At 42.9% G+C, this 26,116-nt stretch overlaps 2 protein-coding genes across 2 annotated transcripts in view; one reads left to right on the top strand and one right to left on the bottom strand.

The window, feature by feature from the left end:
* LOC308302626 (rho GTPase-activating protein 44-like) overlaps positions 1-13,253 on the top strand; it is a gene marked incomplete at both ends in the record, with an annotated part of 106,247 nt that extends 92,994 nt beyond the window's left edge. Inside the window, 9 exon segments of the mRNA XM_080746889.1 lie at positions 575-666; positions 1,605-1,785; positions 4,307-4,324; positions 5,229-5,423; positions 6,554-7,093; positions 9,659-9,715; positions 9,717-9,772; positions 10,383-10,766; positions 13,087-13,253. Of these exon segments, the coding sequence (XP_080603015.1) occupies positions 575-666; positions 1,605-1,785; positions 4,307-4,324; positions 5,229-5,423; positions 6,554-7,093; positions 9,659-9,715; positions 9,717-9,772; positions 10,383-10,766; positions 13,087-13,253 (1,690 nt within the window).
* Positions 13,254-20,148: 6,895 nt separating this feature from the next.
* Positions 20,149-24,428, bottom strand: tex47 (testis expressed 47; the record flags this gene model as incomplete). Its single annotated transcript, XM_080747334.1, has 7 exons — positions 20,149-20,186; positions 20,638-20,785; positions 22,071-22,149; positions 22,624-22,688; positions 22,789-22,892; positions 23,819-23,888; positions 24,390-24,428. The coding sequence occupies 7 exons, from the start codon at positions 24,426-24,428 to the stop codon at positions 20,149-20,151; spliced, it is 543 nt and encodes a 180-aa protein (XP_080603460.1).
* Between the last annotated feature and the right edge of the window lie 1,688 nt (positions 24,429-26,116).

Genomic DNA, 26,116 nt, shown 5'->3' with positions numbered 1-26,116 from the left:
TGGGATTTGAGGCAGGTGAGGTAGGGAGGAGAAGGTAGGTTAGATTAGAAGTGATGGAGAAGGGAGGAGATGGTTATCCTGTGTGGTCTGTTCTCCTGAACCTCCGTTGTTCCAACAACATTTCTTCCACCGCCCAGTGATGTTAAAATATGTCATTGGGTGATGGAAGTAAACTAGTTTGGTGTTATACTGTTGTTGGTAAATGTGAAGCATCTACTCTCCAATGTGTCTTTAAGAAATTAAATTGAATATCATGGGGAGGTACACGCTGCTCTGAGACTTCTATGAAACTCCAACTGTATTTCCATTAGTGATAAACTATGATGACTAAGCAGCTGAAGGGTGAACAAGACTCTGTAATCTCAAGCTGCTTTTACCATTGGCTAACTTTTAATTAGTATTCGGAATATCCTCGGTTTCCAAATGGGTCTTTTAATTTTCTAGTTTTAAACTATTAACATTTTGAAGGAAATGTACGTGTCTCAGCCTTTAATTCTCATAATCCTGCGGGCCCAATTTCACTCCAGGCTCTCGTCTGTCTCTCCTCCATTTCCACCCACCCGTCTCTCCGCAGGAACATCACAGAGATGATGACGGCTGTATCCCTGCAGATCGTTGGCATCATTGAGCCAATCATCCAGCACGCCGACTGGTTCTTCCCTGGAGGTGAGGAAGGCAACGAGAGGGATGGATCAAATGTGTCCGTCTTACTGCCAGTGTTGCCAAGTCCACTTATTTCTGGCCTTGTTTCTTAAGCGTAGTTGCTTATTTCGGCTTCCTCCCAATGGTTGTTTAAACCAGTGGTTCTAAACCTGTGGGTCAGGACCCCCAGGGGGGTCCCCAGATGATTAACTTAATGTGTAACATTGTTTTCTCACTCAACAGTAAACAAACCAACATAATGTTTAAGTGTATAGAGGGTATCTGCAATTTCTAAAGTGACAATTTAAGGACTTTTTAATACATCTAAAATGACCAATTAAACATTGGCCAAATTGTCAATTATTAGAGACAGAAAGTGTGAAAATAGCTGATCTACATGCTCACAACACCTCGCAATCTGCTATTTTCACACTAGAACCGTGTTATACAAAATGTAATGCCTCAACTCTTAGTGCTGATCAGGGTGGGGGGGGTTGAGAACCACTGGTTTAAACCATTGGTTCTCAAACATTTTCATGTCAAGGAAATTAATTATGTATTTGTCTGTGGGCCCCCATCTGAAAATATTTTGTGCCAGGGACCCCCATACAGGATTTGTGTAGTTAAAATATTTCAAATAATATTATTATAGTTTTTTGCCCAATAGTTATGTTACTGGTTACCACAAAAGTAGTTGCGTTTACAGTAGTGTTACTTACTTGTTACTAACTACACATTAGTCTCGAAACTGCATTTACTGGTATTTATTAGCTGCAACTGTGTTCTTACATCACAGTGTAGGAAAGTTACCTGTATGTCGTTTTAACGTTTAGAGAGCAGCAAATTCATAAATGTTTGGCCTGATATTGAGTGTGTGCTTTTCAATTTTGAAACATTGATGAAGGCAGTTGTCAATGTCTTTACAGAAATCATATTTATTCTTTCCTGTCTGTTTTTGTCAGAGATTGAGTTTAATGTCACAGGGAACTATGGCAGTCCGGTGCACACCAACCACAATGCCAACTACAGCACCATGCCATCGCCAGACATGGACCAGGTTGACCGCAGGCAGAACGATCAGAGCCGAAGGCCACTCAGCGTCGCCACCGACAACATGATGCTGGAGTTCTATAAAAAGGATGGGTAAGAGAACCATAAAAGTATTCAGTCTTTCAGTTTGGGCCGTGGTCACACGTGGTGACAGTGTTTTCATACTGTAACAGTTTTTGGTCTTCTCTAGTTTCAAATTTCAGAGAAGAAAGATGTGAATACTTGGCCTCTACTCTTAGAAAAATGATTAACGTCACAACATGAAAACAAATGATGTCCAAGTTATGTCCAAGGATTGTATACTGTAGTATAGTATATTATATTATAATAGAGTATAGTATAATAATATAGTATAGTTGTCACAACTAGAAGCTTGTTATTCTTGTGGCATGTGTGTCCACCTTAATTATCTTTAACATTTTCATTTCAACCATCTCATTGACTCTCCCACCGATCCTGTCACCCGCTGAAGTTGACAACCAGAACCAATGTGACGCACGTATTCCCTCATTCAACACCAATCCTAACGAGGCACTTTCAATGTTTTTTGTGTTAGTGTTTTTTAGTTTTTAAGACAGCCGTGCTGGACAGGTTTGGCCTGTTGGCTTATTCTAACCGGGCAAAAACAAAAAAGTAGCAATTTTGCCTAATTTTAGATTTAGGTGTAATTTAAAGTGAAAGTGAGAGAGAATGGCCTTCTGCTCACAGACCGGTGCAGGAATTGAACTTGGCGAGGAGTTTGGGTTTGCCCGTTGGAGGGACAAAGAGAATATCACATTCATTCTTATCTACCTGCCTTCCAGCCTTTTAAGAAGGCTTAGTGAGTGAGCCGTGAGTGAGAGAGAATGGCAAAAGGAAATGGGACATGGTAGTGAAGTTTATACCTTGATAATGGGAAATCTGGAAATCCTGAAGCAGAAATGGAGGATTAGTTCAGTCAAATCATTCTGTCTCCTTCTCTCTCTACTGTCTGTCTATCTGTCTGTCTGTCTGTCTCTCTATCTGTCTGTCTGTCTGTCTGTCTGTCTGTCTGTCTGTCTGTCTGTCTGTCTGTCTGTCTGTCTGTCTGTCTGTCTGTCTCTGTGTGTGTGTCTCTCTCTCTTGCTTGCTTGTTCGTGCTCTTTCTCTCTCTCTCTCTCTCGCTTGCTCATTCGCTATCTTTCTCTCTCTCTCTGTTTCTCTCTCTCTCTGTTTCTCTCTCTCTCTCTCTCTCTCTCTCTCTCTCTCTCTCTCTCTCTCTCTCTCTCTCTGTTCTTTAATAGGCCCTTGGTCTTACCAGGCCCTGCTCTGCAGAATAGTCAGGCTGAGCCCAGCAGCACTGGGACCAAGTAAGCCTGGCTAATTAAACCTGCCTGGGTGTGTGTCAGCCCCAATCAATAGAGCTTGCCTTTCATTAGAAACACATACCATCCAGAAGCAGCAGGCTCTTCTGCTCTGAACGAGTTCAGACTGAAAAGTGCCTTATTTATAATGGGTTTCATGCTTGGTCAGAAATGACATGTATTAACGTCAACCTAAAGTGATATTTCACTTTGGGATAGCTTTTATCTTTTTTTTTTTGGTGCACATCGCTTTCTAGATTCATGATTCATGGTCAAAATGTAATAATGCTGGGGGCTGGGGCTCTGGGGATCTGCAGTCAGCACCACCTTCTTATAAAAGAAGACTAGACGTAAATTAGACTAGACGTAATGTCATTTTCTGGACGCTTGGATCAAACATCAAAAAGTTAATTTGACTGTTTTGTGTATATTATACTGAGAGCTGAGTATAAACAGCTGACAGCCTGTGGTGACAACAGCAAGACATCCAGTACTTGGTGTCAAGTACAGTACATAAAACTGTAGGGATTATTAATTTGTGCTCTCTCTCTCTCTCTCTCTCTCTCTCTCTCTCTCTCTCTCTCTCTCTATTTTTCTCCCTAAAGTGTGTTGCCGTTATCAAATGTTAAAATAACTTGAGGGGCATTTATCACAACACCACAGGCAACCGCTAAGCTTTACAATAGTTTCAAGTAATTTCTTCTACATTTGTCTTATTTTCTGAGGATGGGTCGGATTTCTGGGATCCACCGGGAAACTTTGACCCAATTAGCACTAAATGAAAGGATAATGTGCTTGCTGGGCAGGATGGGCTTGACGCACCTCTGGGAAGGCACATTTTCACCCCACAAATCCCTCTCCTCATTACTGTCAGCATGACTCACGTCCCTCCCCACCAACACCAGCAGCCTGGCAGCCCAGCGTTGCACCAAGATGTGTGACCCATAAAATTGCGCAACGTCAGCGTTCTTGAAGCAACAAATTCACAGAAAATACAAAACGTTCAACATCAAATATTATGTTATTCCTTGGGTTGCTGTGGATTTGCGAATAATTCACCACCGTGACTCCCGGTGTTACATGATTCGATTGGTCACCAATGTTGGTGTGTAGCCTTGCATCCCACTCCCCGCAGCCTCACCATCTTAGCTTTCAAGGCTCATACACGTGACCTGCCAAACTCCCACTGACACTTTAATAAAGACACTCTGTGTGGGCGAGGGCAGGGCTGTTCTCATGATCTGTATTCCTCTGCTCATTTCTGCTTGTCTCTGTTCTGACTCAAAACGCAGCATTAGGAAGATACAAAGGTACTGTACTTATTTTCTTATTCTTTTTTCGCCCCCCCCCCCCCCCCCCCCCCACTCGCCGCCTTTTCACCGGTGTAGTCTCAGCCGCACGTTGAAAGAAATTGTCTCTTTTGTCATTTTTGTCTCTTTAGTATTCCATTCAGGTCTGCTCACCGGTTGAAGTGTGACACACTTTGACAGCGCTAGTTCAGTGTTCCCCTACAGCGGGGTGACAGAGTGGAGGTGAATGGCTGGTTGTCAAGTCCCCCGTGGGAACAAAGCAGGCCTTTCTATCTCGTTTGCTTAACCAGCATCTTTTCAATGTCACTGGGATACACATGTTTTGATGAGTTCAAACACCAAGCTGTTATTACAGAAGTCTTTTGTTGCTTTCATTTAGAGACAACCATGTACGTACGTACGTACATTGCATTGGATGATTCCTGTTTTCATGTGATTGGGTGATGTTTCTCTAATTTGAAATTTGCTATATTTAGAGCCACATGATTTGATTCTTTTCCGGCTAAAGAATAAGCTGCATATCACATGAAACCCCCATCAAAACATGGCAAGAGAAAGGAGAGTTATCCTTTAATGTCCATTTACTGTGTTGGTGATGTGTCCTTGTCATTTCCTGCTTTGGAGCCTTATTACAACCATACCCAAGGCTCTGTGGAATGACTGTGATATTGTCCCCAGTTGCTGAGCTGAGGTCGGATTAGGCATGGTTTTAGTGAAGGCCAGCACTTAAGGGAGAGGAAGTCTGATCATTAGTCAGCAGTACCCAAGGGCGACTCCATCCCAGACGCTCCGTGTAGGTTTGACACCTGACCTCGCATCGCCCATGCACCCCCATCCATAAACCCACGTGAGCACACTTGGCCTTGAACTTGACTTGGCTGTTGATCTCTGTCCCCCAATGCAGCATGGGTGTGAGGGTGATGGACACTTCTTGGGTGTCGCGCAGGGGCTCGTCTTCCGCGCGCAAAGCCACCTCCACGCCTCCGAGCGTGCAGCCCCCCGCCCCGCCCTATGACGCGCTCGTCCCCGAGCAGGCGGGGGAGCTCTCTGCGTCCCCCTCCCCCACCCCTCCTCCCGCTAGCAGCAGTGACCGAGCCAGGTAAGGCCGCAGTGCCCTGTCCTCCGCTTGCCCCCACCACCATACACCCCCCTCCCCCAGTGTGCTGCTCCCTCACAGTGCCGCTGCGACTGACCCGCCATTGCAGCGTCGTCTCTGCGCTTCAACCCGTTTAACTGTCTGTAATACACCTGCTGGCTCATGTTGAAATCCCCCCTGCCCCCCTCGACCCCGATGTGTTGCATCTCTCGGCGCATGTCCTTATAAACTACCCTGACTTTCCGAATGTTCCTTAAGTCAGTGTTGTTATTCGTAAGCGTCACATATGTACAGTAAAGTCCTTGGTGGTGTCATTAATCTTTTGCCTGGTTCTCTTCATATTGCCAAGCCACTTCAGGTTGGTTGATTTTAAAGTGTGGTTCTGCTGAAGGCTAGCCATCCAGACTGTAAGAGGGTTGACTGGGTCTCTGTGTCTGAGTGTTTGTCTGGGGCTAATCTCACAAACAACTGGACCAATCAGCGCCAAACTACGTATACTAGTGCTAGTAGGCCAACTACCTCCACGCACATGTTTTTTTATGTTTTATATTTTCAGAAATACAGTGTGTAACTTTCATTGTAAAATGGCATAGCAGTCCAAGGGAATCGGGATGAAACCTTACAAAAACTTCCCAGGTGGTGTTGTGTAGTGCAATTCTAGAAAAATGATGAGTTTAGCCATAGTTTGTTACAGCTCAAGCTTTCTAGGACGTGCTGCATGTGCCATGTGCATGTCTTTCGTGCCTTTTTGACATCGTTTCGAGGTGTCATTTAGCAGCTTTGTAACGCATTGTTGCTAGGCACGCATGCCTCGCTTGCAACAGATAAGGCAATTGATGGAATGCATGCATTTGTAAATGCCTAAGAGTTGTTCTCAGCCGTTTGTAAAACATTTTTGTTTATCTTTTGCGCTGTTCTCCTTCAAGTCCTCCCCCCTCCTTAACATCACAGTGTAAACATTACAATGGCACAATGTCCTCCTTCACAGCTACTGAATGAGCACCCACAAACCCAGTGTTTCCCACTGGACTTCCCCTCTCACAGCTCAATGATTATCGCACCCACTATTAAACATTAACACATGACCACCAGCTCAGTTCCCCATGAAACTTCTGACATTCTTATCATTGCAGCTCGGATGACGCGTCTTCCAATTGGTCGGACTCCTGTTATGCCTACCCCTCCCCAGAGGAAGAGAGGCCCCCTCCCCCTTATCCCTCGTCCTCCTCTTCCTCTTCGTCTCACCCGCTCCCCCACCACCATGTCTATAGCCGAGCACCTGCGTGTCCGCGTCCCGTCGCTCCCGGTCCTGAGTCTGTGCCCTCCCCGGGCCCCTCCCCTCCCCCCCGCTGGTACGGCTACAGCCCTCCCCCGCTGCCACCCCTCTGCCCCTCCCCGCAGTCGCTGCTTGACATCAACTCTAACCCCAAGCCCAGCTCTCTGCACCTGCCCAAGCGCGCCTCCCTGTCCGACCCCTCCGCTCCGCATGCGTCCCCGTCCGAGACTAATGCCTCCTCCCTCCACACCAAGACGCCCCACGTGCTAACTCGTCCTCCCGACCCACTCCCAAACCCGGGGCTGCCACCCGCCCACCCCCCTAACACCCCCCCACCCGTTCCCCCTCCGTGGGCCGCCTGTGCCTGTACCCAAGAGAGAGGACCCAAGCTGAATAGGTAAATACGGGTTAACTCATCTGTGGACACCTTGAGCTGTGCACACCCCTTGAATACACAATGAACACATCAACATACAGCCGCACACGCATACACATACAGAGGCCTCAGAGGGACAGCTAGGTTTGAAGAGATGGGTAAACTTAAGCAGGTTTGCATCTTCTTGTAAGATGGTAAAGACATGACATTTTAGACTAACGATGGAAGTTTTGTGTATTACTTGAACAATAAATATCACCCCAATCGGCTTTTAACCATAACTCTCACAATCTCAAGTTCTTTTGCTGGATTCTCTGTGGGTCCAAATGAAACTATCCATAAAATCACTCACAGCTTTTCGCACCTGGATAGATTTCTCTTTAACACAAGCACATAACTAGACCAAATACAACAAGCATCGGGGGGAATCATCTAAAATGTTGCAGGTATAATGTCTATTATACCTGAAATATACCCTGAAAATGTACTAATGCAAGGAAATGACAAGACATTTCAAGTTGCTTGTCCAGTCATTACAAAACTCACAGGATATGTTTCGCAACACTACTGAACCAAATTATTTTGAAAACAGCATGGGCCTTGTGCAAATTTGTCAAATAAATCAATCAGATCAAATTAGATTTTTTAATTAAGCTTTCCTCTTCTGCTCCGAATTTGAATCCGGTTTCCTGCGCAAGTGCTGACATTTTTTCCGTTGAGCTAATAGAGCCTGCCAGCTTTCTCAGGTGATAAATTGACCATCCTGACCATCAGGTCACAAGATTTGTGTCAGATCCCGTGTGGAGAGACATTACCTTTGACACAATCCAAATGTCTCAATAGAAGAAGATGGAGACAAAATACAACCATCCCAATTGAATAAGTTATATTGTATTAGCATAAAAATACAGTAGTTACATTGTGCCGCTTTAAACTGTTGAAACTGGTGCCCAAAATGTTTTTGAAATTGAGCAGTGCAGGGGGGTGACATCATTCCCCCAAAAGGGCATGTCCTGGCATATATCTGGCCTTAATTGAATGAACGTCTGTCCATTCGTCGTAAAACATGTTAGTTATCATTAATACAGCAGACACTGTCAACTGTCTCCTTAAAGACAATAATTTCCACAAATGATTTTCATTGTGGTCCTCTCTCAAACAAGGTGCCAATCATAGTTCTAATTAATAAATAAAATAAATCTCAAAGAAATAGCAAATTACGTTGTCTAAAAGAAGATAGGCATATCTTACATTGCAAACTTATGATAATTCATCATCATCATGAAATATCATTTGTAATATTTTTAAACGTTTTGTTAACCTATTTAGACCTTAGGCCGAAGGTTTCTGAAGCCTTCAAATTCGTATTCAAAAAATGTAAAAATGAATGAATGCTTTATGTATAGCAAATACTAATGAGACACAGAGGTGGCATCCGGTTTGAAAGGTAAAACAACGTATAGGTGGCACCAGGTCTAAATGGTACAGTTGCTATATCCAAGCTGTGGAATAGCTTACCTTCTTTTAACACATTTCTTCAGATGCTATCCTCTGCCTGTGTTTCAAAGTGATGTCTTTCTATCGTGGAAATAAAAAGTCCTTTCGGAGCTGCAGCTTTCACCGCAGCTTGTCATTATCAGTTCCATCTTTAATTTCACAGCCCTATACAATACTATATTGCACTCCATAACTTTCCATGTTGCCAGGATATTCTGCAGATGGTTGCTAAGCAACAAAGAAAATCCAAAGCTGTCAGTGAATTGCATTATAAAAATGGGCGTCTCTGACTCATTTTTTATGAGGCTCTCTTACCTCCCAGTGCACGGTGGCGGTGGAGTGAGAGAACGGTTACCAAGGGTGCACAACAACACCGGTCCTTGGGAGGCGCCGGCCAACGGTTTCAACACTAAAGAATAAAAGAATATAGCCGCACACACTCGTAGCTGCCGATGCCAGTCATTTATTGTAGACACAGAGACTGGAAACACACAGACTAGGCTACCTTCTTCTGGGGGAGTGAGAGAAAGGATCTCAAATTGAACCAAGCAGGGAAATGTCAAAATAACACGGAAGGCAAGATTACACTTCAATCAGCGGCATATCAGCAGCAGCATTGGGTGTAAAGAAAATCCCACGGGACTTGATTTGCATTTCTCCATACATACAGTCTTGAAACCCCTGCAGTCTCAATCACCCATCCCTGTCTCGTCTGCTGTCAGCGGGGCTGGGACATTTGGTGCTGGGCGAGCTGTCAAATCAACCGCAAGCATAAATTCAATATGCTGTTGACCTTCAAGCCCTCGCTTCGTTGACATTCTGACTGCGCTACCCAAAAAGAAAAAAAGAAAATCCATTAAGCCATCAGGGTTTACCTGGCATTGTTTGTATTCACTTGCTTCTGCTACATTGCCATATATAGAGAGCATTTGTCAGAGTCTGCTACCGTGGTCACTCAGAGCGTTTGACATTGAACTGCGGGTGCCATTGTGTTTCTTTAAAGTGGTCATTAATAGGGCTGACATGTGAAGGAGGAATATGCTACAGGGGGGCAGCGTGTTATTTATGGTTGTTTTTCTCCTTCACCAGTACACTCAAGAACAAGGAGCTGTCGCCAGTCATTGGCCAGAAAGGCATCCAGGGAATCGACCTCTAGTGGACAGGCACTGCACTCTGACCACAGCCCGCTCACCCTGAGAAGAGGTAATGTGTGTGAGTGTGCACGTGCGTGCGTGCGTGCGTGCATGCGTGCGTGCGTGCATTGTTATTATCAGGCAGACAACCATGGTCTTCAAATTCAGTAATTAAGTACTGTAGTTTTTTTATTCTACTTTTAATGTGAGTTGCCTGGACCCCATGAAGAATAGTCTCCATTACGGTGTAGACTAACTAATTGGGATCCTTAATAAACAATAAACTATTATCATAAAACCCTCATTATAAATGTACAACAAGATAATCTCTACAAGGTAATAAGAGTACCGTAAGTAAAACAAAGCACACAACATAAAATAAATCACAGCTTCAAATATCACGATTGAAATGTTACTGTAATTGCTGTCACAGTACAAAACACCAAACTCTTTTAGGCCTATTAACCACAGACCTTATTTCTCTGCATACATTGAAAACCCCAATGGAAATACACAGTGACAATTCCTATGTAAACACGATCTTAAACACGATGGTAAGCATTCATAATATATTCATACATAGCCATCGTAAGTTTGTCCGGTAATTTGCACGTTTGCAAGAGTGAGAGACTCTCACTTGACGACGTCCCGTTCTCTTGTTGGTTCTGGTCTCTCCACAGCTAAGAAGCTGGCTCCCATCCCGCCTAAGGCGCCTTACTGTCAGACTGGAGCCATATCTGACCAATCCACAGGCCAGCCATCCCCGGTCAGCCTGTCGCCCACCCCTCCCAGCACCCCCTCCCCGTACGGGTTTGCCTACCCCCAGGGCTACGCCACCATCGGTTCCCCGGGACAGTCACAGATAGCCACCACCCCGTCCCTCTCCTCCCCACCCTCTCTGGCCGGCACTCTCACCAAGGCCAGGCCCGTGCCCAAGCCACCGCGGCAGAGACCCAGCCTACCTCCCCCCCAGCCCCCCACCACGCCAGGCACCAGCCCCCAGCCACTAGAACACTCCTCTGGGCTCCTAGATGGCCTTTCTCCAGGAGAGAGCATGTCCACAGGTAAAGGGCTTGGTATGGCTTTGTGGACACTAACCCAGTCTCTCTCTCTCTCTCTCAAAGACATGCACGCACACACACACACACGCACGCACGCACACACACACACACACACACACACACACACACACACACACACACACACACACACACACACACACACACACACACACACACACACACAGTACAGAGCTACAGACCTTTTCCATGTTTGGTACTTTTCTTAACTTCGGAAAGTTACACAAAATGTGAGTGAAGGCTTAAAAGAGTGCACCAGAACCCAACTTTTTAAGCATATGTCAATGCTTAAGATCTAAGTGTAAGCATAGTATAGTGTTGTTGATTATGGTAAGTAGCACCAGACTGATATAAGTCACCTGAAGATTTTTCTCATGAAAATAAATCATGAATGACATTCCTTGGTTTATATTATAGCAGGTGTTTATACTGTTCTGTTCTTGAGTTGGGTTGTCTTGACCACTAAATCACTGGTACTATAGGCGCTAACCTCTATCTCTTGACTCTTCTTCCCCCTCTTGTCCACACAACCGCCATGGTCTAACTCACAGCGGTATGAGCCCAGAGGTTCATTGTGGTTCTGTGTGTAAGAGAGATTTTTCTAGGGTAAGCAGGAGTTTGCTGTTGCATACTAAAGACTCACCTCTCCCTCCACATCCCCACCAAATCCCCTCTTGTCATCTTGGCTGAATGTGGAACTGGAGCCTCGCGCTCAAGAGCAGGGTGAAGTCGCCCGTAGACACCGGCCTGGGACCAGATTCCTGATGGATGGTTGCATATTATATTTTAGCTATTGAAAAATAGCAGATTATACAAGTTTATAGCTGCGAGCTGTAAGCTTGTCGCTGTATTTTTTAAGCGAACATTTGTAACTCAAATGTTGCTTCTGGGGGGTCCCTGGAACTAAATATTTCTTTCAAAAAACCTTAAAAGGATTTGAAATATTCAAAGACAAATTGTTCACGATTTAAAAAAAATAGCTGCTCTACAAGCTCGCAGTGCAGCACTCGGTGCCGCGCTGTGAGCTTGTATATCTGCTATTTTTCAATAGTTAAAGCACAAAATGTGAGTGAATCCTTGTACCCAGGGCCCAGAATTTGGTGCGACACCCCTGGATGGTTGAGCTTGGGAGAAGGAGGTGTTAGAAGCTGATCCTTGGCCGGTGCTGAATGGCAACCTCACCCTACTGCGGATGCTCTTTATACAGTATATACCAGTATACATGACTTGCTATTATGTATAATGTTTATATATATATACGTACAGTGTATATTTCTATGTGTTATGTCCACAAACCCCATTTTGCCGGCCGTTGCATGGTGGCTGAGACTGATGCAATGCATGGCTTACAGTACATGGCCGTGTCGATTGGACCATCTACTGGAATCAGCCCTGGAACAGAATCTGTTTCTCACACACACACACACACACACACACACACACACACACACACACACACACACACACACACACCCAGTGCTCCCTCCCTTATAAAGGCCTCCTCCAGCTGCCACCCAGTCACTGACCCCATCGACGAGCCACCCACCCACCCCTGAGCATAACCTCTCCACCCCACAACCTTGTGCGTCACTCACCCTCCTCACACACACGCGCACGCCCAAGCCCACATACTGGCCTCTAGTTGTTGTCTGTCACAGTTGTTACACCGTGGATGTTGTCATTCTCACAGACCAAAGACAAATAGACATTGTGAATTCTTCTCCTTGCAATGAATGCGAATAGTCTGAAATTTGCACCACAACACAAAGGACGCAAATGACATGACACAAAGTTTGCATCATTGACAAAAGTTTAAATATTCCAACTTTAGCAATAAAATCGGTATCACAAATAAACTTGCACGAATTAAGTGAGGCAAAATTCACTTTGCCTCCAGTGTGAACACATCGTTAGGGTTTTAGTGGAATTGAATTGTATTTCTTGACCTTTCTTCCAGTAATATTCATTGATATCTGCTCATGTGGAAGACAGGTGCAATTGTCACCTACTTGTTTGTTGTTCTGATACTGTATTCTGTAACTATGGTCTGGAAGTGATGATGAGCCACATGCTGTGTGTAACTGTTGTACCTCATTCAGCATTGATGAAGCCACCTCTGAAATGACATGTTTTACTTACGTCATTACTTGTTATGTAACCATTGCATACTTCCTTTCTTTTCTTTCTCTCTCTGTCTGTCTGTCTGTCTGTCTGTCTGTCTGTCTGTCTGTCTGTCTGTCTCTCTCTCTCTCTCTCTCTCTCACTGCTCTCTTATATCCACTCGCCTCTTCCCCTACCCTGCCAGACTATTTCTGCAACCTGGACATACCCATCATCAACGTTGAACTGGACGGCATTTTCGACGAGCCCTACATCGGCCCCTTCAGGAACTCGGTGGCGGTGGTCGAGTCGACCAACGGCGGCAACAAGTCGGCCGAGTCGGAGGAGGAGACGGAGAGTACTGTGCTATGACACCACGAGTTCCTGTCACCTCTGACATGCCACACCACCACCGCCCCACCATCACCTTGACACCCCGCTAACATCTTGCTCACCAAAGGGACAAAGGGACATCTCTGTACAGGTGGGAACCCCACAGGTGAATTTGGCTCTCATCTTCACTCCTGCAACCTGTACTCGACTCCCGGCAAGACTGACTTATAAATAAAATGCATATGAATAATATCAAATACAGATGATCAGTACTGTTGGGCTTTTGGTGGGGTATTCAAACACGCAATGTTATATTATTTATGGCGACAATGTCGTTTAATCTGACCTGATTTAATTTTTTAATGTTTTAATATATTTTTTTCTTTCTTTCTTTTCTTTGCCTTACAAGAGTCACGTGCAATGTTGCCTTTAACTTAACACTAAAGACTGGAGGCAGGCTCCTGGGGAGGACTGAAGTCAAGAATATCACAGTTGTATACAACTGCTTTGTCAGTTCAGAGGCTTATTTTCATTCCTCTCACTTCCTGTCGATGCTGTCTCAAGTCCCTTCCTCATTTTGGGGAGGATGGGTAGGAGTTACCTGGCGTTGCCAGCCTCTATCACACACTTCGTTTTGGGAAGAGAGTCTGGGATTTCAGGAAGAGTTTTCATTTCTGGGGTTTGCCCCAAACCACTTGCCCCAAGCCTACAGAAACCACGTGCCCCAAGCATACAACCCTGATTGGCCAACCCTTGAAGCTGGTTGAGGAAATAGAATCTCAATCGATTGGTGCCAGACCGTACTACAACAACACTACCGCCAGGGGGTGTTGTTGTGTTCGGTCTGATTTATTAACAAGGCAAGGGTAGGAGGGGGGCAGTGCAAATGGCTAATTTATATTTTGTCTTTTGACTCTCACTTGCCAAATGAATAAACGGCTAAAGATCTGTTATTTTCAGCGAGTGGCGCGGTCCTACGACGAAGTATGAAATGCTTAATCTCCGTCCTACACCCCAGCGTTCACTGTGAGCAGGGGTGTTGCACCAAATTCTGGGCCTTGGGTACTTTAACTATTGAAAAATAGCAGATATACAAGCTCACAGCACGGCAACGAGTGCCGCGCTGCAAGCTTGTAGATCTGCTATTTTTGAAAAATCGTGAACATTTATGCAAGTCTTTGAATATTTCAAATCCTTCTAAGGTTTTTTGAAAAACCTATGTTTCTATGTCAGTGGTCTTCAAACTTTTTCATGTGAAGGACCACCAAAATGATATGTATTTGGCCACGGACCTCCACCTCCACGGACCTCCACCTCAAACCATTTAGTTCCAGATTGCTTAAAAAATCACGACTTTTCAAAAATAGCAGATCTACAAGCTCGCAGTGCAATAGCTAAAGTATAAAATAATTCCAGGTCCCTCCACCTTGGGCCCTAGTAACTCAGTCCCACATTTCCTCCCCTTGTGACGCCCCTGACTGTGAGTGTGCCACGCGTGCTGTACGTTTATGGAAATTGTGTGTGAGTGTGTCGTGCCCTGTCAGTGTGGTGTGACGTGTCGTATTGTGCTGTACGGCGTGTTGCATCGTCGTCGTTGTCAAGCTTAAATGGGAATGCATGCTTCAGAGCTTAACTACACTAGGAAATATTCCACGGCCGCGCAGAACTGACTGCACGTGCCCAATCAAACTTCCAGTGGGTACATTTATATTGTATTCAATCAGGATATGAAACGCTGAATATTTATTGTTTATACTGTACATCTTCAGAGTATATGATAGGAGTAACACTATGAATCAAATCATATTTTTTAATTACAGGCAAGCTATACAGACACCCAGTATTCCTGTATATGGAATGTATTTGGTGAATAGAGCTATGAAATCTATGGGGATACATGGCTGTATGTGTCACACGTGGAGAGACACCTACTGCACAGAACACATCTCACAATGGGTATACAGATGCAAAAGGGGCAAGCAGATTGATTCACAGAAAAGAAAAAAACTAAAGAAAAACAGATTGAATTGACATTTTTATTTTGGCTGCAGGCGGTGTCGCATGGGATTTTTTTCCCCACCACTTTTCTACATGAGCATAGAGACAGAGGAACTCTTAATAATACTTTATATCCAGAGTATAACTGGAATGTGTAAGATAGGGACAGAGCTCTCTCTCTCTCTTTCTCTTCTCTCTCAGTGGTTTAAGCTTTAACAAGCATCTGGAGAATTCTCCCTGGCATGGCCCTGCCACTGTGGGGCGCTGCCTCAGCAGTTTGAGAGAGAAATATTAGAGACATTCCTCTGTGCGTGTGAGAGAGAGAGAGAGAGAGAGAGAGAGAGCACAACACATGAGCACAAATGCTTTGTGCGCCTGTGCCATGTTGTACAGGAGTGTTAATGGCCCTCGCAGCACATTTTATCATATCAGAGAGTCTCACAACAACGCACATTCTCCGCGCGCAAAAAAAAGAAAACGGTTTCTATATTTAATTGAGACAGCCGCATGTGTCTTTATTTTTGTTTTAGTTTCTGACAGTGCGCAGATGCAGTTTCAATTGCCCTCCCTTTGCAGTAAGAGGAATCTTTGTGGAGCACTGTATGATCAGGAATGTGTATACTTGTATATTTTGATGAGAGTATTTATAATGTTATATATTCCGAATAGTTTTTACTCGGCCTGAAGAACTGGGAGTGAATTCCTCAGTACACGACTCATCCATACTGCTTACTCCAGGGGTCTTCAACGTTTTCCGGCCAAGGACCCCTTAGTTGAAAGAGAGAGATGAAGCAGGGACCCCCACATCCTTTTCATAGATTCCATATAGTTTCCTCGTTTCACAGCACAATCATCTGTGTATTTTGGATTCATGTCAATGTGTTTTCAGATATTTAACCACTTGAGCCGTCATTACTTAATAAACTTGACCGTTTACTTTGTACTTAGTCTGCTCTTTTCCCCTCTATACCAAACCTCTTTGCCGAAAATAGCCGATCTACAAGCTCACAACGCCTCGCAGCTGTAGATCAGCTATTTTTGGCTACAGTTCTCAGTATATGGACACTAGGGTTGAAGTTGTTAATATAAAAAGGATTGGAAGATTTGGAGGACACCCCGTAGTAACTCTGAGGGTCCCGGACACCCTGTTGAAGACCCCTGGCTTACTCATTAAAAATCATTCAAAGAAAGAGGGACCAGAATTTGTTGTTTGCCTTCTGATGGGCTTGCCATGTCCAATCCAAACTCATTTGACTATACTGCTTTTTGTCCTGAGAATGTCTTTACCATCCACTCCCTTTTTTGCCTGAGATTCACTACGCTGCTCTACCACTATCTTACTTTGAAATGTGATAAATATTATTCATAAGACTGTAAATACTGAAATTCTGTATATAAATGTACATACAGGCGGGATTGATGAATATATACAAAGTGTTGTAAGGAAAATATTGATGGAATATATATGTATGTTTTTGTATATATTTGTGTTCTGGTTCTGGCACAATGTTGCCAGATTTACATTAAACACAAAAGTAGGTTTGCTCAAATGTCAACAACAAGGTTTCTACAGTCACTCTAATGACATAGACCTAGATTCAAGGTTAAATCTATTTTATAGCATTGCTAAATTAGATGTTGCTGATAGACTAATATTGCAGAGTCATTGACCCCTTAAAGAGAAACTCTTCAAGGAAAATGCTGCATCACTGCTGTTTTCCGTATTAATATTATTTTGACTGTTTATACAGTAGGCATACCATAATATCTTAATTTTCACATTTTAGACGAAGAACTGGGCCGACGCGACATCCAAATATACTGTAACTGTCGCTTGGTTAAAACAGAAGGACCACTATTTTAATACATTGAGCCTCACAAAAATGTCTCACATTTTAGGTACAGGTTTTCACCATTTCAAAGCAATAACCCAATTCAGAAAATTTAGTTCCAGAGCAAAAATTATAAAGTGCAATTACGTAATTCACGAGCAGAAAACCTCAGAAATGTTTAATTAGATGATCAGACAGTTTTTTATGGTTCACTTAGGCAACAATTAGGATAATTTAATTGATGTTTTGTTTGTCATTTTGTACTATTTCAGAGTGAAATTGGTACGACATAAAATTAAATTCTCTCTCTCTCTCTCTCTCTCTCTCTCTCTCTCTCTCTCTCTCTCTCTCTCTCTCTCTCTCTCCAGCCTTCATTGGTTTGAAAACGTTCAAAAAGCAATTTTGTAAATCAGTCATTACAAATTGGTCTTGGTGAGATGCGGTCTGTCCATCCCTGTGTCTGTTTGTTAATGTGCTGATCGTGTGTGTGTGTGTGTGTGTGTGTGTGTGTGTGTGTGTGTGTGTGTGTGTGTGTGCGCGCGTGTGTGCACGCACATTTGTGTGTGCATGAGAGAGAGATTCCAGACAACATTTCCAGTATTATTTTAAGCATGCTCTTTGAGGGGTGAATAAAGAAAAGGCCTTTTTCTAAGTGATTACTGTAGGTGGAATGTACTGTTGACAGCTGACGATGTTCACCTAATATGTGTGTTGTGGATGTAGTTTACAACTGGGTAAATGGGGTTCACAAAGGGTGGAGGGACATTGTACTGTGTATGTGCGAAGCAGCATGCTGTTTGACCATGCCTATGAAATGTGTCTCATCTTTGGTCCTATCTACACGTGCTTGTATTTATTTTTTTATATATGTGAATAGACAAAGAGCTTTGCAAACTTGAAGAATAACTCAGTGCTTGTCTTTGACTTATTTTATCCTCTGTGTCACTTTTCTGTTGTTATTGTTGCTGCTGTTGTTGTTGTTGTTGCTGCACTAACTGCCCATCCACTGTACTCTACTGACACATTGGGTGTCCATTGGATAAATTACAAGTACATTAACTCCTAATAACAATAGCAACGTACTTGAACACTGTACAGCGTTTTACATCTAATATATAGCCAATGAGTAAATGCCAACCAACTCAAACTGTAGCCTGTTGTAAAGAGAAATTGAAAACATTTTTGCTGACATGATGTAAGAGTGAATGACGATGCACTTGTGACTGTACTGCTGAACAATTCCTCTAAATGAATATGAAAAACATGGTTTGTCTTCCGGTTGACCTGTTAAGTAAGGAAAGTAAAATGTGGTACACAGGTTCAGTGTGGCCCATATGCAGGGTTCGATTTGTAGAAAGAGTCGAGGGGGCATTTTTGTACTTCTTTGTACAACAAATAATGAAATAGTCGATCTGCAAGCTCAAATGGCATTGCGATCGATAACGTGTTATGTGTTAATTAATTAATGTCTACATTTTCCTAAAGAAACTGCATGTATGTAATTCTGTTTGACCAGAAGCAGGGATAACAGCCCATAAAAATATCAAAAGACCTCCCTCCCTATCCCCCCAGCAAATTGAACCCTGCCCATATGAGGGTTTGTACAACGTGGTGCATGCAGCTATTGTAGGCTAGGGGAACACATTCTCACACAACAGCTCTTTTCAGTCTTTTGCATACAGTAGTTCATGTTGTAACGACGGCCAAAATAAAAAAGGGAACAAATGTATAAGCAAGGGGTCTTTTCAGGCTTCAAGGCCCTTTGTGTCAAACTGTGATGACTTTAAAACGCGGAGATACAAAAGAGGAACACAGCCTCTGCCAGTCTCCCAATTCACAGTAGAATCCTCATCAGAATGTTTAGACTATAAAAAAAAGATATAATTTGGAATTTCTGCATTTTTTCTGAGGTCTTTCGGTAATACATGAGAATATAAGTGAGAGGACACTCACAATTTCCAACATTATCTCTATATATTTTAATGCAGTGGTTCTCAAAGTGAGTGAATGTGAAATCTCTGTCCTCTCTTCCTGTTTTTAAGCTGCTACCCTCGGTAGCTGTGACACTGTCCCCTTTTTTTGTTGCAAAACAGACAAGACTTTAGGCTCTAATATAGCCTGACAGTGCATCGCTGGTTCAAGTTCAGTTCCTGACGATCATTGCTTGCTGCACATCTCTCCGCGTCTCTCTCTGCCTGCTTCATGTCCCTCTCTCTCCACTTGACAGAAAAGCCCAATATCAGGCCTAATCACAGCCATAAACCATATAAGCGTGCCAGGGCAATACTTGCCTGTGAAATGCATCAAGGGAATTGTACAGAATCAACGACCGCCGAAACAGAGATAATTTCGAGATTTAATGTATTTCAATATGGATTGTGTAGTACATGTAGTTTGTTACAATAGCATAACTACAGACATAACCATCAACAGTTAATTTAAATGTACATCAACATGGCAAACAGACAATTCTGTGGATCATGGACAATACAGAGGCAGTCCAGTTGGAGCCTGTAATAAAACAGAAAATAGTGACCATGTGTTGCAACCTTCAAGCCTGGTGAGAGTTGGCTTGAAATGATCTGATGCTATCTCAGAGATTACTCTTTGCTGGGTGGGAAGCTATAATGTGGCGTGTTGTTAGCTTGAAGATTAGTTCTTGGCAAGCGACACCGTTGTGTGATGTAGTATAAACTAAGCTGAACTCGTGTTCAAGGTGCATTGGTGGAGGGAGACTTGGCTTACATTCTGCTTTAAAACAGTAAATCAGATAGTGCCTATGAAAGCAATACTGACCCTTGGGCCCAGCATGCAGAGGCCCTCTGGCAACTGCACAATTGAAAACGTACCCCCCCCGACACATACTGTACTGCGATCACTATTGAGATGCTTGTCAGAGCATGAAACAACCAATATTGTATCATGCAGTGAAACATACCAGGTATCATGCAAGATAAATTAAAGGTGATACATTCCATATAACTTTTAGGGTTCAGATTTCATGCACATGGATTAAAGGATCTAAACTACAGTATACTGTAGATGGATTCTTAAGTGATACATATGCTGACAGATACTTACCTTTAAACGTATAGTAAAAACTGTTAAACTGTGTTTGGACAGCTGCTTCCAAACACATGTCCTGTAAGCAATCCAAAAAACACATGGTGTATAGAGTTGTAAAATTGGAGTAACATAATTGCCTTTGCCCTTTTTGTGTACTGATATGACTATGCAAAGTTACTCAGATAGCTGCATTCTTAAACAAATAACATATTTAACCATATCATATTATAATTATAACGTTAACAAAAAAAGAATACATAAAAAGTATATATCCAATATCTAGTCTAATTGTCCAATATGTGCAGTATCAATGACAAATCCAGTTATCAATAAATGAACGATAAAATAAATAGATAAATAACCATGTACTGTATGTTGAGCATCAGTCAATTATGCCAATAATACCAGTCATTACGAAGCCATTTAAACCCTACTGATCTGCATCATCATCTTATCTTATTAAGAGCACTTCTCATGTTGTAACAATAACAGAGTTCTGTTGGGCTTTATAAAACTCAAAGTCTTACCAGAGTCCATGTGGATGTTGAGTGGTGTGTGGTACATATGCAGGTACTGTTGGGGGCTGAGAGGTTCTGTTCTGGCCAACAGTTGCAGCACATCCTCTTGAGGCACAATCAGTTCCGGGACCTCATCAAGCACTGACCCTGGAAGAGACTTGACAATCATTGAAAATTATTTGCAACATACTGTAGATCTGATTTATTTTCATTTCATTTTTTCTTGTTCTGTTCATGGTTACATTAAAGGTACACTAAGACTATTTTCAATATATATGTATATCATTTTTTAGCATTATCAGGCATTTCCCTTTCTCAGCCATTGACATTCAAACCTTGCAGGGACAGAAAAGTCTGTGAGGGGCCCCCTCCCCTCTCTGACAGGCATCAAACAGGTAGCTGCCTTTGATCACTAACGAGCACAGAACAAGTTATGGCCCAATCAATTAAGCAATTAAGAGCTCTGCCCCCCCTCCTCCCTCCCCTCATAGACTTTTTTGTCCCTGCAAGGTTTGAATGTCAATATCAACAGTGGAACAGAAGCAAAATACAGCCAGGGGGATGTGACTTTCTGCAAGGAAACACCCCAGCACAATAGAATAAAGGGGCTGATAAAGGGGAAATGACTGATACAAAAATGCATATATAAAAAATAGCCTTATTTTTATACAGATATGGTCCCGTTGTCTTTTGGTGTGGTTTCCAAAACGTGCATCGCAATCACACTGTGTATTGACTCGTATTATACGTAGGGTTGGTGTGTTTACATGACAACGCATGAATTCACGCAAAATGCTGACGTCATCATATTCTCCGTACTGGTCCTTTTACACAGCTGCAAACTCAATACGGAAACGAAACAATCAACTTGCAGAGCCGTTTTCAAAAAAATGTCGTACTGGGTCATCAATACGTGTCTCTGTGTGTCAATATCGCCCTATCAATAGTTTAGTTTAGCGGACTCAGATGAATTCGTCCTTGTGTAAAAATACCCTTAATGTTACCTAGAAGTTTATGGGAACCTGAGTGGTAAGAAATGTTCTACAAGATTAAAGTCTTAGGTAAAGGATATGAAAATATGTTTTGCTCTTTATTATTTACAGTGCAGAATACTACAAAGCCCAGAAGAGAAGCAACCTGCTGGAGCAACAGTATGGCTCATAGGTAAAGAAACACACCTTCTTGGATATTTCAGGGTGTTTGCCTAGCTTGCAGATCAAGGAATGAACTGAGCACACCAGACTCTCTGTGCTTTCCTCCTCACCCTCAGAGTCATCCCCAAGTGTCCTAGCCTCCATATCCAGAACCTTCAATGATACAGTCAATCAGTCAAGTCAAACTCAATTGTTAGTTTTGATTATGATAAGGATATTTTTTTTAAGACATTTTAGATTTTTTCACAAAAGCAAGGTAATGGAAGACTAAAAACATAGAAATTGCACCTTGTAGCTCCATTGTTGGAACAGTCGACTTGGGAGATCGTGTGCCATGAGCAGAATCCTGGGATCCTCCACCAAGGTGCTGCAAGATGGGGATAGAATTATTCAACATAGCATGCTCGACATCACAACTTCAGGGACTGTTTTTGCATTTTGTGTTGGGCTCATGAGCTCATGAGAATGGACTGTTCAAACATGAGCACCCAGGCGATAGAACCCTTTTAGGTGCCGAGTCACAGTAGAAGACACGCTGCTTCAAGGAGAATGTGTAAGTGTGAGTGTCACAATGTAGGGCATATCGGCACCGGAAATATTCAGTAGTCATGAATGGTTTCAATGGTCAGTGTTAAAGTTCAATCGCAATGCTGCAGCCAAACCATTTTATGACTAACTTGTGAGGGCACTTAATTAATTTCAAGACACCACCGGTAACTTCATCATGAATATTTTTCACTACTCCTGACACCATTACACACATCAGATCATATAGGCCCTCCCCAGATAATGACGTCAAGGCAAAATGGACAATATAGTCAATACAAGAGAGTAGCTTTACCAGTCTGCCTGTTGCTGTTTCTCGCTCAGGTTCCGTAGCAGTGAAAGCAGTACATCGCTGGAGGACTAAAAGAGAATATAAGGTTGAGATCTCATATAATAAACACTCAACATTTCTGTCATAGAAAAAGATCTTATATAGCTTGTATATCTGGTCCAAACATACCTCAATGACATGAAGTATACAGGATGGGTAAATCAAAAGCAGGCCTGTGATACTGTCTCCTTGGTGTTGCCTCTGCAAGTGAAGGTTCAGCTCCTCATAATGTGCTGCACAGAAATAGGCAATAATCAATCAGTTATCAGGAAAACTGGCAAATAAGGAAAACATTAACAGTAAATGAAATGCTTCTCTATTCAGTTCTTTAGCCAGCTGTCTTTTTATTTGCTTTTTTCTTTTTGATTACTATTTTTACTTATTCTACTCCAATGTCTGAAGAAGCCAAACACAAATAGCCTTTACGCTTATGTACCTGTACACAAGATGACAGAATAATGACCACCTTGAACCTAATGTGAGACAGCTCCTCATAGCCCCTGAACATCAGAATCACCTACACAGTACTCTAGATGATGATTTATCTTTTGTCTCCTACACTGTATGGGATTTTTATGTCTGCTGCACTGTAGGAGATGTTTATGTCTAGATGCTACAAGGGACTCTCCCTTTATGGCTTCCACGCCTCCATATGGGAACAAGCCCATTGGATATTACTGAAGGACCTACTGTATACCTGTATCTTGTTCACATGTGGAGGTGTGAATGTCATGAAAGAGAGAGACAGTTAGCCAAGAAAGCAAATACTCACAACACATTTGTTTTCATACTGTAGGCATCACTTGCAGACAGTTTGCAGTGAAGAGTGAAAGATGTGAAATGTAACAAAGAGGTGGTCTTTGGATAAATATCACCTAGTCATCTAAAATATTCCTCCTCAAATATATTACTGCCAGGAGGATGTGTGTATTATCATTGTGTGTATTAGCTGGGTGACACACTCAGACCAATGCAAATCCATCCTGAAGTTGATGTGATGATGGGAGAACACAATAGTGAAGCCTTTCCACCATGAACATGGAACATCTAATTTATATCTTATGTTGTCCTACAGCGGTGTTAATGAAAAGAATGGGACAAATAATAGTTATAAAATAATTGTTTTAAAAAGCGGCTTAAACAGTGGTGTCTTGCTGACCTCCCAAGTCTGTCCTGGTGAGTTGCTGGGGGAGGCGTCCCACGACTATCAGCCGATGTAAGAGGAATTTCTGAAGAGACAGAGAGAGAATGGTTATGAGAGGCCCTGTCAAGTGGAAGCACAGGAATTAAGAATGGAGAAATTACAGTGCATGTTGGTTAGTCAATTGAATCACCATGTTCTGTGGTACACACATACACACACATATTACTTGTATTTTAACTTATTTTTTTACTTGTTTTGTATATTGTTCGCTCAGTCTTGTCACACCAACACTGCACTTACTTCACTTGTGTGAGTGACAGATAAACCTTGAAACTTGGAACACACGCACATGCAAGCACACACACACGCGTGCGCAAACACATTCATTTGTTTTCCCACTTTTCTTTTTATTAACATGATCATACAGTAGGCCTACAGTAATATTAGGTATTTTCTGATTTATATATGCGTATTACTCAAGTCAGAATAAGATGCAAGAAATTATAAAAAATAAATTAGTTAACACAACATTTTAACTTAATGTAATGTATTTCTGCTGTTTGCTTTTCTGAAAAATCATACAGACCAGCTCTTCCTCTGCATACAATAGCTTCCTCTGAGCCATAAGCTGGTGAAATAAGCTAGTCCCAGGTTCCTTCTCTCTGTTTTTCTCCATTTCCCACACTCTTTCTCCCTCTCTCTCTTTCACAATCAAGAACTGAGCGAGTGAATAACCAGGAACAGCAGTGTCTAACAGCCCTCCCTCACTAGACTGGTGTTTACCACTTTCATAAAAGCTTATATCCTGGATACCTGCCATTGTTTCCCCCTAGTGCTATAAAACCAAGCCTCCCACTCTGTGCCGCAATTACAGAAAAACAACTCAACACAGTTGTCCCCAGACAGACTTGATCTGTAGTTGATGTTGGCAGGTGGGCGGAGGAAGTCAGGGAGAACATATTGAGTGGGAAGGTAGGATAGCTGGAACCACTTTAACCATTATTTAGCAGTTAGAGCAGATATACAAGCTCACAGCGCGGCACCGAGTGCCACACTGCGAGCTTGTAGATCTGCTATTTTTGAAAAATATTTTGAGATGGGGGTCTGTGGCCAAATACAAACTCCAGCCTTGATAGACTCATTCTAATCTAGAGACACTGGTTTCTGAAACTGTAGTTCAGGGCCCAAAATTGGTCAGGGGCCCATTCAGGTCCTAACAATATAGGCTAGCTGAAACCCCTTGAGCAAGTGATTGAATTTATGTTAAAGTGTGAAAGTTTAGACTAGCCTATATCGTCCCTCTTTTATCCTCCTTTACGGATCTGCTTGTTCTGCTAAAACAGAAATGACATTCTCCTGTAAATAGCAAAGCATGTTTAAGTTGAATATAAAGGAGGATGCCCACCACGGCACCACCTCACATGCAGGCCTATGAAATGTAGGCCTATACACACACACATTGTGTTGTTGTTATTATTTTCCTAATGCCACTGTGTAGGCATACTGTATGTGACGCCTGTTAGGTTGAAAATCATGCAGTCACAAAGCAACACACCATAGTGTGAAACACAAACCTTTCTCATTGTCCGGTTAGACTCTTCAAACAATGACACTTGCTCTTGAAACGTCTGGTTCCAATAATCTAATGGCCCGTCAACTTTCTGCGATCTGGAAGCCATGATTGACAGACAGGTGTGTTTGGGTTTGTTACTTAGCAACAGGTTCAACAGTTCAATGAAGCACACGTACTGACACGCCTATAGACTAGAGGCGGATTACCTCACTGGGTAATAACATGGTAATGTGATATTGTAATGTGTAGCGTAACTATTTAACATTGTATTTGGCAATAATAGACGGACCTACCAATTCATTATTAATAGGCTATGTCGTGGACAAAAAAAAAAAAAAATTGGCCAATTATCATATATTTAGAACATTATAGGCTACGTGATCATGAATAGGCTACTTATGTAGGGTAGGGCCTATCATAAACGGTTTAAAATATGACCACTTTTGACCAGTGACCACCAGATGATGCCAAACTTCAACATTCTGTGTCGTGACCCTGGCGTGACTCGTGTACTGGCGCAAGCAGGCTGTTTTGCCACACACGCGCGCACACACACGCACGCACGCACACACAAACGCGCGCGCGCGCACACACACACACACACACACACACACACACACACACACACACACACACGCGCGCGCACGCACGCACGCACGCACACACACACACACACACACACACACACACACACACACACACACACACACACACAATTTGGAGCCGAGGTGTTTGTACTT

Source organism: Nannobrachium achirus, assembly GCF_963921795.1.
Source record: "Nannobrachium achirus genome assembly, chromosome: 18".
Classification (NCBI taxonomy): Eukaryota; Metazoa; Chordata; class Actinopteri; order Myctophiformes; family Myctophidae; genus Nannobrachium; species Nannobrachium achirus.
The sequence above is the reverse complement of the archived record's forward strand: the minus strand, read 5'-3'. Positions and strand labels throughout refer to the sequence as shown.